Here is a 16,257-nt window from a genome sequence, read left to right on the forward strand (position 1 = left end):
TAAACCTCGAGATGCCTCCCCTGACCCAGTCGGGGCGCTGCTGAGCACTCTGAGACGCGCCAGAACGTGTCGAGCGATTGCATAGACATTGATTGACCTGGAAGACCATGGCCACGCTGCCTTTGGGCACCGACCGCGCGGGCTTGGGCAGTGGCGGACGCTGAGTCGGGGCGACTGGTCTCCTTCTCTTGCCTGGCGACACCGCTACATGTCTCCTACCTCGACTTCTGCGTCTGAGTAATCGCGCCACATGGCTTCCTCGGACTGGCGAGCGAGCTTGGGCTTCACTGCCCGCCTGATGGCTGTCACAAAAATGCAGGTAACATGTTTATACCGTCACGCTAGGGAACCTGGTACATTATAGTCCGGAACAGGGCCCGACCATGTGAATGGCATACTTGCTTGATCGCGTTCTTCGATGGAAAACGACGATATGGCCCAATCAGCACGCGTGGAACATGGAAATTCAAAACTAACATTATTGCAGGACATCAGCCTTCCAGGCAGCGGACCCTTCATTGTCGGCAGACGATGCTCGCAAAAAGGCCACTGTAGCTGAGACGACAATCTACGCCGACGCCCACTCTCTGGTATAGACCAATATGGTGCTTTATGATTCCATTTTAACCATGTCACAGGACGACTACGACAGACTGTGCAACGACAAGATAACAAATCTGCCCAGACCGTCACTCGACTTTCCAACACCAGAGGTCAGCAGTTGCCATACTAAAAACCACAAATCAACTAATTCGTATCCTAGGACGAAGACTATGTCCCAACACCCGGCGGCAAACCGATTGGCAAGTATCAGAATGCACTGTACCATCGCGAAGGTCTCTTCTCCGTCATCTACAAAGCGCCTGCAGTTGGAAATGAAAGCTACTTTCCCACAAAGTCACCCACCAAGACCAATGTCGTGGCACTGAAGATCACTACACCATCGGTAATGGAGCAACCGCACGACTCACAGCGAGAGGCCAAGATTCTGACCATGGCGGCATCAGAGCGGGTCATCCCTCTCATAGAGACTTTCCGCGAAAACGGAAGCCACTTCGTTCTGGTCTTCCCATTCGTGCGCCACGATTTCAACGACCTACTGCGGGACAAGAAGCTGTCCAAGAGCCAGATCAAGTCGTGCTTGAAAGACCTCTTCACCGCCCTAGCCGACATCCATGGCAAGGGGATAATACATCGCGACATCAAGCCTTCCAATATACTCTTGAAATCCCTCGACGGACCAGCATACCTTTCTGACTTCGGCATCGCGTGGGCACCCGAAGCGCCGGGTCCAGAAGCAGCGGATGCGAAGATCACCGACGTTGGTACTACCTGCTACCGACCGCCAGAGCTGCTGTTTGGGAACCAGAAGTACGGCTGCAGCTTGGATCTGTGGGCTGCTGGTTGCACGGTTGCCGAAGCACTCGATCCTAGTCACGAGACGCTGTTCGATTCTGGAGAGTTAGGAAGTGATCTGGCGTTGATACAGAGCGTCTTTAAGAAGCTCGGAACTCCGAACTTGGAGGTCTGGCCGGTAAGTTCATGCGTCTGGCTTACCCGAACTCTTACTGATTGAAGCAGGAGGCTGCGGGTTTCCGCGACTGGGGCAAGGTGCAATTCTACGAGTACCCGCCCCAGGACTGGTCGGTGTTGCTGCCGAGCCTTTCAGAGCAAGAACGAGATCTTGTTGGCAGCCTAGTCAAATACGAGAGTGGCTCGAGAATGAGTGCATCCAAGGTGAGACGACAGGCTAGCCTTGAAGACGTGGCTAATTTTTTATCAGGTCCTAGAGCATGCCTACTTTTCGTCGTGAACATGGGGTCTGGTTGTTGGTCTGGGATATTCGCGTCCGGAGCGATGTGGAGGAGCGGGGCAATTCCGCACGCGTTGAACATGCAGTCATTAGCATGACGTACCGTATATAATTGAAATAGTGATATAATTAATTCTTGTTAGCCGTCCACTGAAAAATTAGCACCAGCCTAGAGAATCAACTGTGGGCGAGTGGAAGTACAGGTCAGCGCAGGGTGCACTAGCCGGGCAGGCAGGGTTGATCCTCGGGCCATTCACAAGCAACAGCATCACCAGGGCAGAGTAGAGACAGGACAACAACCGCATTGGCCCCCTGTATGCCATAACCGCCCTCGGAGCCCAAGCCATATTCCCCTACCGTCGCCTGTATGTTGTCGCCGTCAAGATAGCAGCTTCCCGGCCCTGGCCTCAAATCGCAGCCCCTCATAGCACCGCCGCCATCGCACCTCGATCCCCGCCCTGCAAAACTTCCGAGCCCCCTCAACATGGCGTTCCTATTCCGAAACAAGCAGAAGAACAATCTCGAGCTTACCCGCTCCATCAAAGAGCTTACATTGCGGCTAGGACAGGAGGACAAACCCAACCCCAAGGTGCGACCAGCCGACTGCAGTGCAGCGCTTGGGAGACACGGCTGACATGTGATAGCTGGAGGAAGGACTAGCACTAGACCTGCAGCAGATGAAGATTAGGCTTCAGGGCACACCCGGTGCGTTCGTCTCTTGCGACATAGTAGAGAGTATACTGACGTGCCAAAGACACAGAAGTAAATCCCGAGGCTGTCTTCCAGCTGCTCACGAGTATCCTAAACGAAGACCTACTCTACGCGCTAGCAATCAACATCCACAAGCTCCCATTCGAATCGCGAAAAGACGCCCAGGTCATATTCTCGACCGCATTCCGCTACAAGCCCGCCGGGCAGGCCACACCACAAGTCCTAGAGCACGTCGTCGCATACCGACCGGATATCATAATAGCGCTATGTCGAGGCTACGATAGGCGGGAAAGCGCCATGCCATGTGGTGGCATTCTGCGCGAGGCACTCAAATACGATGCGATTGCTGCGCTGCTGCTCTACGACGAGCCAATGGAGGATGGCCAGACGCTCGACTTGGGCAACGTGAACCCGGATCTACCAGCCACCGGCAATGGTGTCTTCTGGAAATTCTTTGGGTGGATAGACAAGGGCGCATTCGAAGTCAGCGCAGACGCATTCAACACATTTAGGGTAGGTTGGCTGGCTGGGCATGGCAATTCACGGGCTAACATGCGATAGGAAATCCTGACAAAACACAAGCCATTAGTGGCTACGTTCCTCCAAACGAACTTCGACGCCTTCTTCTCGAAATACAACTCGATGCTGGTCCAGTCGGAGAGCTATGTGACGAAGCGCCAGTCGATCAAGCTTCTGGGCGAGATTCTTCTCGACCGGGCGAACTACAACGTTATGACGCAATATGTGGATTCGGGGGAGCATCTCAAGATCATCATGAAGTTGCTGCGGGACGACAGGAAGATGATCAACTACGAGGGCTTCCACGTCTTCAAGGTTAGTAATGATAAGTGTGCGAAGATGTGCGCATGTTAACAAACGCAGGTGTTTGTTGCCAACCCCAATAAATCAGTCGCGGTGCAACGCATCCTTATCAGCAACCGCGAGAAGCTACTGCGCTTCCTGCCGTCGTTCCTGGACGATCGGACAGAGGACGAGCAGTTCATCGACGAGAAGAGCTTCTTGATCCGGCAGATCGAACAGCTGCCCTCAGCACCCGTAATGCCGCCGACACCGACATAGTCATACGTTTTCTCAGTTTAGACTCGCATCTGATGGCGTTCGAGGTTGGATATCCTTGGAGTTTTCCGTGGTCGGCGCAGTGATCGGCGCACTTTTCATCGATGGAAGGTTGGCATGCAGGGCGGACTGCAGATGCAGGGCCCGCAGTGCATTGGGTTCGGAAGTCGGGTCGTGAGCATCATGCTTTTCCAAAAGCATGTAGGCACTCTTGGACCAAAAATAGTCAACAAAGGGATTGCAGATTGTGGGTGTTGGACAGTCCAACATGTGCATTTTCCATGACATAGAGAATGATGCATACCAAGTGGTCGCGTGCAGTAGTCGGCATCTCGGCTGGCAGGCGTCTAGACTCCATCTTCATCACCTGGTGGATCTCCCGCGGCGAGCTTCCCCGCTTAACAACTAATTATGACACGTGGTGGTGATTGGCCGCTGCTGGGTGCGCCGTCTGAAGAGCCGGCCAAGCCGGTGTCACAGAGTGCAGGCCGTAACAATCAAAACGTCGCGCGCTGCGGCAGCGGGCGTGATATTGTCGCGTCTGTCTGCTCGTACCTGCATCCTTCTGTCGCGTTGAAGCATCCCTTGACGCATCTTCCCGCTAAGCCCCTGATGCTAGCCCGCTGCTAGCACTGCTAGGAAACCGGGCCAGCTGGCGGGTCTTCCTCCTTCTCGGCTTGGCGACGAGGCTAAAGCGAATCAGGTGCACGCCGTCGAGCAGCATGACTTCAGAGGGGGCCCGGATAACTCGCTGGCTGCAGTTGCAGGACACCGCTACACAACAAGGCCCGCTGCTTAGTCCGGGGAATGAATTTCCTCTGAGAACACTGCCCTCCCTGCCCTCCGCCAGCTCCCTCTCCGACCTGGCTTCGGATGACGGCCGCAGAGTCTCGCACCGCACCAACATTGCGAAACTCATCCACCCGCCCACCCCTACCATGACGGATGAGCACACGGCCGCTCGCAGACGTTCCTCCTCGCTCGCCGGCGCCATCCTGCCCACCAAGACAGACCTGAAGAAACACCGACGCCGCCGTTCCGACCACATTGCCGAAGAAGGAGAGGAGTCCTCCTCGGGTGCAGACCGCTCCGACTCAGAGTCCAGTGACAGCGCCGACGACGACGACATGAGCGCCGACGGGCTCGAAGACGACGAGGAGACGGGCCTCACCAAGCGCGACAGACGGAGACGCCGGAGAAGAAAGAGGCGGAACACGCTGCTCGACCAGCGCATCGTGCCGGATGATACATATACCAAGGAGGAGAAGAAGCTCGCCGACCAGAACTTGCTCAAATCGATGCTAGTCAATGGCGTTCTGATATGTCTATGGTAGGACGTCAATAGGAGTACGGTTGACACGCGCTGACAGCCCCAGGTACCTCTTCTCGATATCGATATCCGTCTACAACAAGTGGATGTTCAAGGAAGCCAAGGGCGACGGCGAGGCCAAGAACATCTTTCCCTTTCCGCTATTCACGACATGTCTGCATATGATAGTCCAGTTTACGCTCGCCTCGCTCGTCCTATTCCTAATACCCTCCCTCCGACCGCGACACGATTCCCTTAACCCGCACGCTGCCGGCTCGCGCGTAGAGCCGGTCGATCCCAAGAAGCCGCTCATGACCAAGTGGTTCTACTTCAGCAGACTCGGGCCGTGTGGTGCAGCCACTGGCATGGACATTGGCCTGGGCAACACGAGCTTGAAGTTCATCTCGTTGACATTTTTCAGTAAGGGATGACGTCTCCTTTCTGCGATTACAACTAACAGCAACAGCTATGTGCAAGTCATCTGCACTCGGCTTCGTCCTCATCTTCGCCTTCCTCTTCCGCCTCGAACAGCCCTCCTGGCGACTCGTATTCATCATTCTCATCATGACCTGCGGTGTCGTCATGATGGTAGCCGGCGAGGCTGCCTTCCACACACTCGGCTTCATCCTCGTCATGGTCTCGGCCTGCTCGTCCGGCTTCCGCTGGTCGCTGACCCAGATCCTGCTCCTCCGCAACCCCGCGACAGCGAACCCATTTTCCTCCATCTTTTTCCTCGCACCCGTCATGTTCATCAGCATACTCATTCTCGCGATACCCGTGGAAGGCTTCCCCGCGCTCATGGAGGGTCTTTCACAACTTTTCGAAGCCAGGGGCACCGGCCTCGGCATTGGCATTCTTTTGTTCCCGGGCGTCCTCGCCTTCCTTATGACCGCCTCCGAGTTCGCTCTGCTGAAGCGCACTTCAGTCGTCACCCTTAGCATTTGTGGCATTTTCAAAGAGGTCGTCACGATTGGGACTGCGAACCTTGTTTTCAAGGACCCCCTTACGCCCATCAACCTGACTGGGCTTGTCGTCACGATTGGCAGCATCGCGGCATACAATTACATGAAGATCAAGAAGATGAGAGAGGAGGCGCGCATGAACGCACATCTCCAGAACCAGGAGACGTATGCGCCTGTCAACACCGTGGATCCGTTGGAGCGCGACAGAAGAGGAAGCGTCGTCGTGCGGCCAGGACAAGGCATCGTACGCAACAGTCTCCAACTTGCGCCCGGGCTAAGCGGGGCATCCGTATCTGAGAGCCCGGCGAGAGCAAGTCCGATCAAGACTGCACGAGACACTGAGTAGCATACATGTGTGTAGCAAGCAAATCATTCTGGATTTCAGCGTGTGTATTGTTGGGTATTTCATCGCACTTTTTTGTTAGCATCATCAGGCGTTCAGGACACTTGGGAAGTTTTGGAAGGCGGGTGTGCGAATGCTGCCGTGCCGTGGGATTACTATACCCTTTCCTTGAGACTGCATCTGAACCACATTCGCTATGTACTATCATATCAATATTTATTTCGTGTGTTTCAACAAAACTAGACTAATGAGTGATGCGCACTGTACAAACGTGAAAAGTTCAACACCCTACCTGCTAGAATTCTACGTCGTCTTGGAATTTAGGAAACTTCAGGTCTCGTCCTGGTGTAGACGACAGCGCACCTGTTCAATATCTGGTTCTTCCTTGTATGGGGCGGATGATCCAAGGTAGTTGTTCGGTACTACGTGCTGTAGTGCATCTTGTAGCTTGAGATCCAAGGAGTAGACAACCAATCGACTACCGCGGAGGCATTTCGGGGATCGGCGGGACAATCTAGGACCCTTGGCCGCAGTTACCTCATGTGGCCATGCACGTCGAGAACACCTGCCACAACCACCTGCACATCCACATCTGGCGTTGACCGTCAGACCCCCTTCTCTCCCCTCTCTCGCCGTTTACACGCCGGCACATCTGTTTCGGGCAAACGTCCGCACTTGCGAGCGTTAAGCGCTTCGTTTCGCACGACGCAGGTTTCAGAAGCCCCGAAAGTCCGGCAGTACGGTACAGTAATCAGCCTCATCGTGGCTTATTAACTCGCACTGCTTCTTGCCTCTCTACCTCCTACCTCACGCGCAATACCGCATTCGCTTTTCCTGTTCGACCGCGACCGCGACATCACGTCGCTTTACTGCCGCCTGCCATGCGGCTCCTCACCTCCCTCCTTGCGCTTCCCCTCGCGCTGTTGCCTTCGCTTGCCTTTGCGCAGGATCTCGAAGTCCAAGTCACCAGACCGGCGGAATGTACGCGCAAGACTCAGAAAGGCGACAAAGTGTCGATGATGTATAAAGGCACGCTGCAGAGCGATGGCAGCAAGTTTGACTCGAGCTACGACCGTGGCGCACCGTTTACATTCACGATTGGCAAGGGCCAGGTGATCAAGGGCTGGGATCAGGGTCTGCTGGATATGTGTATTGGAGAGGCCAGGAAGTTGGTCATCCCGCCTGGGCTGGCGTATGGGAATCACGCTATGGGTGATAAGATTCCTGCGGGATCAACGCTGGGTATGTTTGCTTTATGCGGAGAGTTTGGGTCTGGCTAATGGTGCGTGCAGTTTTTGAGACCGAGCTTATGGGCATCGACGGCGTGGAAAAGGAACCTGCGAAACCTGTTGAGCCTTCGAAAGCTGCCCCTGCGACACCGACACCGACACCGACTGGTATTACGGAGGACAACGTCAATGCCAACGACGAAGAAGCCGCGCCCGAAAACGTACCCAGACCGACATCTACACCCTCGTCTGAAGCTACTCCGGCAGAGACTAAGCCTGAGAAGACAGCAGTACCAGCCGCCGAGCCTAGCAAAGCTGTAGCCGCACAAGGAAACCCGATGGATGGCGAGAGCGACAAGGGCGAGTGCAACCTCCTTGGAAACTTTGCACTGATTGTACAAGGTTTCCTTGGACTACTCGCCGTATCCTCTCTTGCAATCAAGAGGCTGAGGGAGTCTCCGCGAAGGCCCATAAAGATCTGGTTCTTCGATGTCTCCAAGCAGGTCTTTGGCTCGGTTCTGTTGCATCTGGCCAACGTCCTGATGTCTATGCTGTCTTCCGGCAAATTCGACGTCGCAGCGACAACCAGCGCGACGACCAAGTATGCTGGAACCAACGAGGAGGGTGACCAGCCGAACCCGTGCTCGTTCTACCTCCTCAACCTGGCCATCGACGTAAGTTCATTCCCACGAACATCTGCAATCAGCAACTAACGACCCCAGACCACGATCGGTATCCCAATCCTCGTGCTCCTCCTCAAAGTCCTCCACGCCGCATTCGCCAAAACCCCGCTAGCCAACCCCCCAGAGTCCATCCGCAGCGGCAACTACGGCCAACCACCCCGCGCAACCTGGTGGCTCAAGCAATCCATAATCTACTTCCTCGGCCTCATCGGCATGAAACTCTGCGTTCTCGCCATCTTCGCTTTCCTCCCCTGGATCGCATGGGTAGGAGACTGGGCACTGCGCTGGACAGAAGGAAACACTGCCCTGCAAATCACTTTCGTCATGTTCATTTTCCCGTTGATTATGAATGCGCTGCAGTACTGGATCATTGATAACTTTATCAAGGATCCTGAACATGGTAGTGGTAGCGGTAGTGAGGGCAGGTATGGTGTTGTTGGTGAGGATGATAGCGAGGATGAGGACGACGAGGAGTGGTTGGAGCGCCAGAGACGGAGGCGTGAGGCGGGTATTGATGGCGAGGACAGTGATATTGAGGCTGCTGAGGTGGATCCGTTGAAGGAGGCTAATCCTACGATGGTACCGTCAAGGAGTAAGAGTTTAAAGGCTGGAAGCGACTACGATCCCGCTGTTGATGGGGCGAGTGGCAGTTTGAAGACGAGGACGGAGTAGGATGGTTGTACGTAGTGGTTTGCGGTGTTTGCATTATCAATAGGCTTAGTTTGTGTACTTGTCTCATAGCGGGATTGGGGTTTTGGAATAGAGGTGCATCATCTGTGCAGAAAAGTAACATTGGTATTTTGTGCGAGTGTGAAGACTATATGTCTCCTACAACATCGGCTTGATCTGCGCTGCCTCTTTAAAGTCCGCACCAGTCTTCGACCGCACCTCATCTACGGTCACACCATCCGCAAGCTCAATGAGCGTCAAGCCCTCTGTAAAGTCGACATCAAACACGCACTACACCAATCGTTAGTCTCCAATCCATATAACTCGAAAAGGAAAAGAGGGGGTACTCACCAAATCCGTAATAATCCTGCTCACACAGGCCTTACCCGTAAGCGGGAACTCGCACTGCTTCAGAATCTTGGGCCTCCCCTTCTTATCCGTATGTTCCATGGTAACAACCACCTTCGTCTTCTCCGGATTACTGACCAAATCCATCGCACCGCCAAATCCCTTGACCTTACCGGGCAACATCCAGTTGGCCAGGTCACCTCTAGCGGACACTTGCATAGCACCAAGGATAGTCAGATCAATCTTGCCCGCACGAATCATACCGAAACTCTCTTCGGAGCCAAAGCAGGACGCGCCGGGGAGAAGAGTAACAGTTTCCTTGCCAGCGTTGATGAGGTCAGGGTCTTCGAGGCCCTTTTGCGGGTAGGGACCTAGACCGAGAATGCCGTTTTCGGACTGAAGTTGGACTTCAACGGAGGGGTCTACGAAGGAAGGGGCTAGCATGGGCATGCCGATGCCTAGGTTGGCGTACATGCCGTTTTTGAACTCCTTCGCGGCGCGGCGCACGATGCGTTCGCGTTTCGAGGCTGCGTCGCCGGCGCCGAGAGCGGAGACGGCTTCCTGGGGGTCTTTTGCGTTGACGACTTTTTCGATCTTCTTTTCCGCCGTCGATTGGATTACGCGGTCGATGTAGATGCCGGGGACGTGGACGGCATTGGGAGGGATCTCGCCGGGCTCGACGATGTGTTCTGCTTCTACGATTGTGGTGGTTGCGTTGCGGGCCATGGCGCCGTTGAAGTTTTGGGCAGAGAAGCGGAACTGTACGTTGCCTAGGCGGTCGGCTTTGTAGGCTTTGATGAAGGCGTAGTCGCCTTTGATGCTTTCTTCCATTACGTAGCTCTTGCCTGCGAAGACTTTGACGTCGCGCGGTGTGGAGTATTGGGCTACGCTGCCGTCGCTGTTGTGCTTGAGGGCTAGTTCGCCGGTCTGTACGACGGTACCGAAGGCGGCGGGTGTGTAGAAGGCTGGGATGCCAGCGCCGCCTGCTCTACATCGCTCGGCGAGGGTGCCCTGGGGTGTGAGTTCGAGCTCTAGCTCGCCGGTGAGGTACATTTGCTCGAGCACTTTGTTCTCGCCTACGTAGCTGGCAATCATCTTCTTGACTTGCTTGCTTTCCAGTAGTAGGCCGAGGCCTCCTCCAACGATGCCGGCATTGTTGGATACAGCGGTTAGGCCTGTGATGTGTGGTGTGCTCTTTACTTGGTGGATGAGCGTGTCTGGGACGCCTGAAAGTCCGAAGCCTCCGCATAGTAGCGTACTGTCAGAGGCCATGTCTTCGATAGCGGCTGCGGCACTGGGGTAGACCTTGTTGATCTCATTGCGGCGCAGGGACGATGAGAAGGAGCGCGAGAGGTTGAGGTATGTCTGGTGATGTCAGTAGATGCTTACGAGCCATCGGGAAGTATGCGAGTACTTTTGTTGTGCTTCGCGAAAACGTGCGCGCAGTGCGCAGTGTGAGGGATATTGACGGCATGTTGGACTGGGCTTTGCGCAAGTATACAAACTTCCAGATTTCCAAAATATGCTATGCAGCGCGCGCTCAACTCACAGACTGTTGAGGTGTATATGAGGAATCACTGTGGGGAGAATTGGAGCGCTCCCGGATATCTGTATACCCAGGCATCGTCGCAGCCTCGGGAAGCTCTAGTATGGGTTGCGTCGGCATCTTGACGCGGGAGGGCGGAACAGCGCCGACGCGGAATGTGGAGGAAAATCGAGGGCCTGGAGTGCGGAGTAGTCAGGTACTGCGTGGTGATTGGGTGGATTGTGGCGGACTTGTTTTCCTCGTGGCCAGCTAGCTCCGGAACGTCAGACATCGATGAGCAAGCACGCAAGGTCGTGAGTCTTTCTTCATTCACACATCCACATAAGGCACTCGTACCTTGACATACCTAGTGGAGACATGCCTCATCCTACCTTCCATAGATGTCTCCGACGGTCTACTGGCGCTGAACTGGATCGATAGCGCGTCTACCTATACAGGTAACATGAACATGGCGAGACGTACACGAGAGAGCATAACCCAAGGAGTTGAGGAGCTATACCCAGCTTTCTTCAGCAGCGCATGTGTTACGTGCATTCAGAGAGGGAGGGTATTGCGTTCGCTCATATAACAGCCCTCTAGCATACGTTTTCTAGACTATTCTTTTAGTTGTTTCGTCGTTTTATCGCTGCTTCAAATAAGCCCTCCGTTCGCGACTCTTCTCGTCATCTAACGGGTGTTGTTCATTATGGTGCTTCTGTCTGCCATCTTCCAAGGTCGGCTCGAAGAACACCCAAATCGCACAAATTTTACTCTCATGTCGCGTGACAACAAAAAAAGACCTAAAAAAGCAGCAAGACATAGCATTGTAGAGAATTACGCACTCTACAGTCCTAGTTTCGTAGACATTTCGCTAATACGTTTGTTGAATAGAGACTCAGATAGGATGAGGGATCCCAGTCTTCTGCTTCCCCTCTATGCCCTCTTAGGTTTAGCGTCTTATCTTATCAGCAATAGGTCCGAGGCCTTTCCAATGCGGATCGTAAAAACCCCCTATGCCATCTACAATGCCGTGCGCCGCAAAGAGAAAGTGTAGAGGAGGTACGATACGGGTTACAGGGGAGCTGGAAAAACATGGGGTAAATCCGCTCCTCGATTGTCTCAGGGAAAGGAGGGCACTGAAAGAGTATCTGGAAGCTCTGGGTTTGATTGCCGATGGTGAAGGGATTAGGACCAATAATTATTCCCATTCCTTTCAAAGCGACGACATACATCAACTGTATACAGATATCTCGGAAGCGGGGGCGGCTCATATCAAATTGCTAGCCGACTGTCCGGACATACGATTGGAGTTCACAAAGCCCAGCTGCTTCAAGCAAGACGCTCAAAGCTTGATAACGCGGTACGGATTCATATGGGGGGACGATGGCTGCAGAAAGGCCCACAACGAGCTCCGAATTAGCCAGCCGAAAGATAAAGCGACGTAGGATTCTTGTATCCGGGGAAGACGTAAGCTGACAAGTTTAGTATCGAGACATTGTTGAGATGTATCATTGGAAAACGCGTCGCCTTTTCGGTTGTACATAGGATAGCTAAGGAACGCAGGGCAGCGAAAGCGAGACAAGAGAAAGCTTCCTCTGCCTTGGCCATGCGCTCTGCCAGAGCCCCTCTGGACGAGAGCATGGCCATATCTTACTCGTCCACTCCCATGGCTGCCCATAGCGATGTAGGAGAATCTGATAGCGATGATTCTGCATCGGATTGGAACCCCAACACGGAACTTTCCTCGAGTATATGGGATAAGCGGGCCGAAGCCCCGCAGAAGAAGACGAGACATGGGAAGCTGAAGACGCAACAAGCAATTTTGCCCATCGGTTCAGTCACACCGACACCAGAGGAAGAGGATTTCACAAATACATGTCTAGAGCTCCTTAAGCAACCCTCTATCAGCCCCATCTCACCTCACTCCAATGCGGAAGTCAGCTATGACGATCTCGGCAAGCATACGAGTTTAGACTACGTACACACGCTTCCAGTCCCAGAACAAGAGGAGGAGATACCGGCCCATGACCCAGCACATGCTTGCGGTGATCAAAAACCTCTCAAGGACCTCAACGCAGAAAAGGAGAAACCAGCCCATGAACCAACACATGCCGGCGATGACCAAGATTCTTCCGAGAACCTCACCTCAGAAAAGGAAAAACACCTCCAAAACCTCGCCTTCGACGAGCTAGTCGAAGTGCTCCAGATCCCAAACCCGCAACACTCCACTCTGTCCAAGCTCCAGCCATATGTAAACAACATATACACGCCAAAGACGTACGAAAGAATGAAGATGACATTAGGCCCTGCCTTTAGCAAGGCTTACGAAGCGATGCAGCTATGGCACGAAATCCACGGAAAGCTAAGAGAATTCAGAGAGACTACCAAGTATGAGGGCAAGGCTGGTGCGGACTGGCAGGCTTATAAACAGGCTTTGAGATCGGTTTCTTGGAAGGAGTCCTTGCCGGCTATGACTGCGCATCGTCAGCTGGGTCTGTTTGTGGATGAGTCTAAGAAGCGCGGAGAGTGGTTCGTGTCGAGCGCCGGTTTTGCGGACTGTCTAGCCCGCTTCTATGCTACACTGCTGCAGCCACCGAATATATCTGCGGAGGATCTTGTTGGTGGGTTTGAGGAGTATAATGCTGAGCTTCTAAAGTGGTTCGAGGTTGGAGGATGATGGGAAAGAAGACCTTGCGGGTAAGCGCGCGGAAAGCTTATGCGGGTTTGGATGGGATACGGGATGGAAGAGAGATCTGATGCTATACCAGCCCATGTTCATGACTCTTACATACATGTAAAGTGTCGATTCATAGCCAAACGTTGCCACAATAGGAGTCAGTTCGGTATCTGTCAACGCCAGTCACTTTCTACATCAGTCCAAGTCATATTCGAAGACTCATGGCGGGAAGAGTAAATATATTTCAACTTCTCTCGCTGCTTTCAACTTCCTACATACACCATTGCCCCTCAGATCTACTCCTACATGCAAAACACTGCACTCTTCGCTATCAATATTTATCTACACTACGCAGACGATCAAATACTCATAGCCCGATACTATTCGTCCTCCACATTAAACGGCCACGATGATTTTGGGACTCGACCACTTCACCTTCAACGAAATCTGCTTCTCAGTCATGCTAGCATCCTATTTCCTTGTGAACTTGATCAACCTCAGCAATGCGACGCCTATGGGATCGGGCTCGGCGATCGAAGGAACGATGGCTATGAGTTCAGCGTTCGAAGCGATATCCTCCATGGCACCAGCTGGTGTACTTCCTGGTTTTCCTCCAAGTGGTGCGTCTCATGTGGTGACTCCGCTGGCTGGATCGGGTCAGGCTGCGGGTGGATCGCCAACTGCTACCAAAGCCGCACCCCAGCCTCACGAAACTCTCGACTACGGCCCTGTGAATACGCCGGATACGGGCTGCGAATTCGGTAATGCCATCGTCGTGAACAAGTGTTCCGTTCCCGTCAACATCAACACCATCGGCGGATTCCGACTGAACGGAAGCAATACGACCTATAGCACACCAGAAGAGCAAGTCGTATACCCCATCGCTCCTGGCGAGACATACAGCGAAGGCTTCCGTAGCACGTGGGTATCCCCCGATCCGGACAACATCAAAGGTAACAACCCAGACACCGACAAACTATGGGGTCAAGGAATCTCAATCAAGATATCCTGGGCAGACAAACCTGGCAATAAAGACACCACACAATTCGAATACGCCCTTACCTACAACCCCAAAGCTCCACAGCCATACCCTCTACTCTGGTATGACGTCTCGCTTTTGGACTGCGGTCAACCGGCTAAGCACAACGGCACCGATTTCACTGCCACGGATGCGGACTACAAGGCCAAGACGGATCAGTGTCCCGGGTACCAGGGCGGGCTAACTTTGAAGTTCGAGCCTGAGGCGGGTATCAAGAATACGTGTCCGGAGATTGATTGCGAAGGGGAGTGTCGCGATATCTACAACTTCGACAGGACGAGGGAGCATGAGCCGACGAAACAGTGTTGGGGTGAGTTCAAGGGGAACATGATCTTGAGCCTGTGTGCTGGAAGTGGTGAGGGGACCGCCAACACTCGCAGAGGTGTTGGAAAAGACGAGGATGCTCAAAGCGCTGGAAGTGTCTAGATCAATGTGGTTTGCGGTCGTTTCATTGATGGTTGTTGAATGAGCGGTGTTGTCTTGTCGGTGTGTTTGAGGCTTGCTGGAAATTTAGTAGTAGATGTATTTGTCATTCGCTTGGCTTTCCTACACGCTTACGTTCCGGTGACGCAAAAGTGAATTTTGCTAGATCGTATAGTAGCTGGACCTTTGATTTGAGAGATATCATCTATGGCGAGCGTTGTTGTTCATGTTCGCGGTGTACTGGCGCAGCCCTGGAGGTAATGGCGAGACACTCTCACGTGGTCTGTGCTGTAAGGTTAAATCCGATGCTGGTGCGCGGGCAGATGGTATTTGTAAAATCTAGATGGTCCTTTATTCGCATGCCATTAAACTTGCGGAACAGCTCATGCTGCAGTAATAATCATAGTTCTTCATGGAGAGATGCCAGATCTCGCACGGATAGGCTACGCGCGGCTCAAACGTTCATGTTCGCGTCATTGGGGTGGCGATCATCACGATCTGATCGGCGATTGCGTACCGTGGTTGTTCCAAAGGTAGGGCTCCGCGGACCCTGGATAACGGTTTGCACAAAGATCATCCTCACCGAAGACGGCTGTGGCGTCTCGATATTGAGATTGCCAGGAGATCTGCATTGGGTAGTAATGGGCAATGTAAGGTACCCGTTCGAAGACTTCTGGATGATGATTGGTAGGGGTAGTGGTTCCGAGCGTCGGAACGGAAGCGCGGTAAGTCGCGGATGAAGATAGATTGCGAGTACAGGGCTGCGAGCAGGCATTGTCTGATCTCACGATACCTCTGCCGAGGGTGACGCGGGCATGGCAGTGGGTACCTGTCAGCCGTGGTGTTCGCACGTGAGGCAGGTACCCGCCAGCTGACGGGTAGAGATTGTTAAAGTTTGGAGCGCAGCGTGTCTCGCATGGCAGCTGCTCGGCACATTGTTACCATGCACGTTGTCTTGGGATTCCGCCCCGCCGCATTTGACAGGAGCTAGAAGAATGGAAGCGCCAAAGCCGCTGAGGCTTCCTAGTGTACTCTGGTATACTGCAAAATCCAGCCGCATGGTCCGCCCTCGAGTATAATGACACCACAAGTGGCTCCATGGGCTATTTGAAGGCAGGCGCAGATTCGGGCCGAGACGTGACAGGACGGCCCAATTTGCGGGATAGCGTATTCAACACGTCAATCGAGAGAGGGACAGCAGCGTCGCTAGTGAGGCTCTTGAGTAGTGTCGAGAACGGTGGTGCGTCGAGCGTCTCTGAGGCTTCCGGAAGGAAAGCTGCGTGCGCTAGCCGGGTTGGGACGTCATGGGAAACCGTCTTGGAAATGTGCAGGGGTACCCATCCAATGGGGAAACGTGGCATCCCGTTGGCCATGGCTAAAATAGTAGTTGACGCCATGTCGAGCGCCCCAAGAGCGGTCGACGGGGATGGGTGGTGAAGATAGCATCAC

At 53.7% G+C, this 16,257-nt stretch overlaps 7 protein-coding genes across 7 annotated transcripts; 6 read left to right on the forward strand and 1 right to left on the reverse strand.

Annotated features, from left to right (window-relative positions):
- Positions 1-250: 250 nt before the first annotated feature.
- J4E84_010783 (uncharacterized protein) lies at positions 251-1,813 on the forward strand (the record flags this gene model as incomplete). Its single annotated transcript, XM_049393338.1, has 6 exons — positions 251-315; positions 488-590; positions 639-713; positions 764-1,534; positions 1,582-1,737; positions 1,784-1,813. 6 exons carry the CDS (start codon positions 251-253, stop codon positions 1,811-1,813), a joined length of 1,200 nt encoding a protein of 399 aa, XP_049238956.1.
- A 484-nt stretch (positions 1,814-2,297) lies between these two features.
- Positions 2,298-3,604, forward strand: J4E84_010784 (uncharacterized protein; the record flags this gene model as incomplete). Its single annotated transcript, XM_049393339.1, has 5 exons — positions 2,298-2,402; positions 2,458-2,518; positions 2,568-3,037; positions 3,086-3,358; positions 3,407-3,604. The coding sequence occupies 5 exons, from the start codon at positions 2,298-2,300 to the stop codon at positions 3,602-3,604; spliced, it is 1,107 nt and encodes a 368-aa protein (XP_049238957.1).
- A 719-nt stretch (positions 3,605-4,323) lies between these two features.
- J4E84_010785 (uncharacterized protein) lies at positions 4,324-6,218 on the forward strand (the record flags this gene model as incomplete). The annotated part of the gene is made up of 3 exons (XM_049393340.1): positions 4,324-4,931; positions 4,978-5,330; positions 5,377-6,218. The coding sequence occupies 3 exons, from the start codon at positions 4,324-4,326 to the stop codon at positions 6,216-6,218; spliced, it is 1,803 nt and encodes a 600-aa protein (XP_049238958.1).
- An 878-nt stretch (positions 6,219-7,096) lies between these two features.
- Positions 7,097-8,799, forward strand: J4E84_010786 (uncharacterized protein; the record flags this gene model as incomplete). Its single annotated transcript, XM_049393341.1, has 3 exons — positions 7,097-7,457; positions 7,508-8,118; positions 8,167-8,799. The coding sequence occupies 3 exons, from the start codon at positions 7,097-7,099 to the stop codon at positions 8,797-8,799; spliced, it is 1,605 nt and encodes a 534-aa protein (XP_049238959.1).
- Positions 8,800-8,955: 156 nt separating this feature from the next.
- J4E84_010787 (uncharacterized protein) lies at positions 8,956-10,618 on the reverse strand (the record flags this gene model as incomplete). The annotated part of the gene is made up of 3 exons (XM_049393342.1): positions 8,956-9,087; positions 9,148-10,509; positions 10,559-10,618. 3 exons carry the CDS (start codon positions 10,616-10,618, stop codon positions 8,956-8,958), a joined length of 1,554 nt encoding a protein of 517 aa, XP_049238960.1.
- Positions 10,619-12,308: 1,690 nt separating this feature from the next.
- J4E84_010788 (uncharacterized protein) lies at positions 12,309-13,346 on the forward strand (the record flags this gene model as incomplete). The annotated part of the gene is made up of 1 exon (XM_049393343.1): positions 12,309-13,346. One exon carries the CDS (start codon positions 12,309-12,311, stop codon positions 13,344-13,346), a length of 1,038 nt encoding a protein of 345 aa, XP_049238961.1.
- Positions 13,347-13,755: 409 nt separating this feature from the next.
- Positions 13,756-14,811, forward strand: J4E84_010789 (uncharacterized protein; the record flags this gene model as incomplete). Its single annotated transcript, XM_049393344.1, has 1 exon — positions 13,756-14,811. One exon carries the CDS (start codon positions 13,756-13,758, stop codon positions 14,809-14,811), a length of 1,056 nt encoding a protein of 351 aa, XP_049238962.1.
- Positions 14,812-16,257: the final 1,446 nt, after the last annotated feature.

The sequence above is a fragment of the Alternaria hordeiaustralica genome, assembly GCF_023758085.1.
Source record: "Alternaria hordeiaustralica strain BMP 2776 chromosome Unknown scaffold_46, whole genome shotgun sequence".
Classification (NCBI taxonomy): domain Eukaryota; kingdom Fungi; phylum Ascomycota; class Dothideomycetes; order Pleosporales; family Pleosporaceae; genus Alternaria; species Alternaria hordeiaustralica.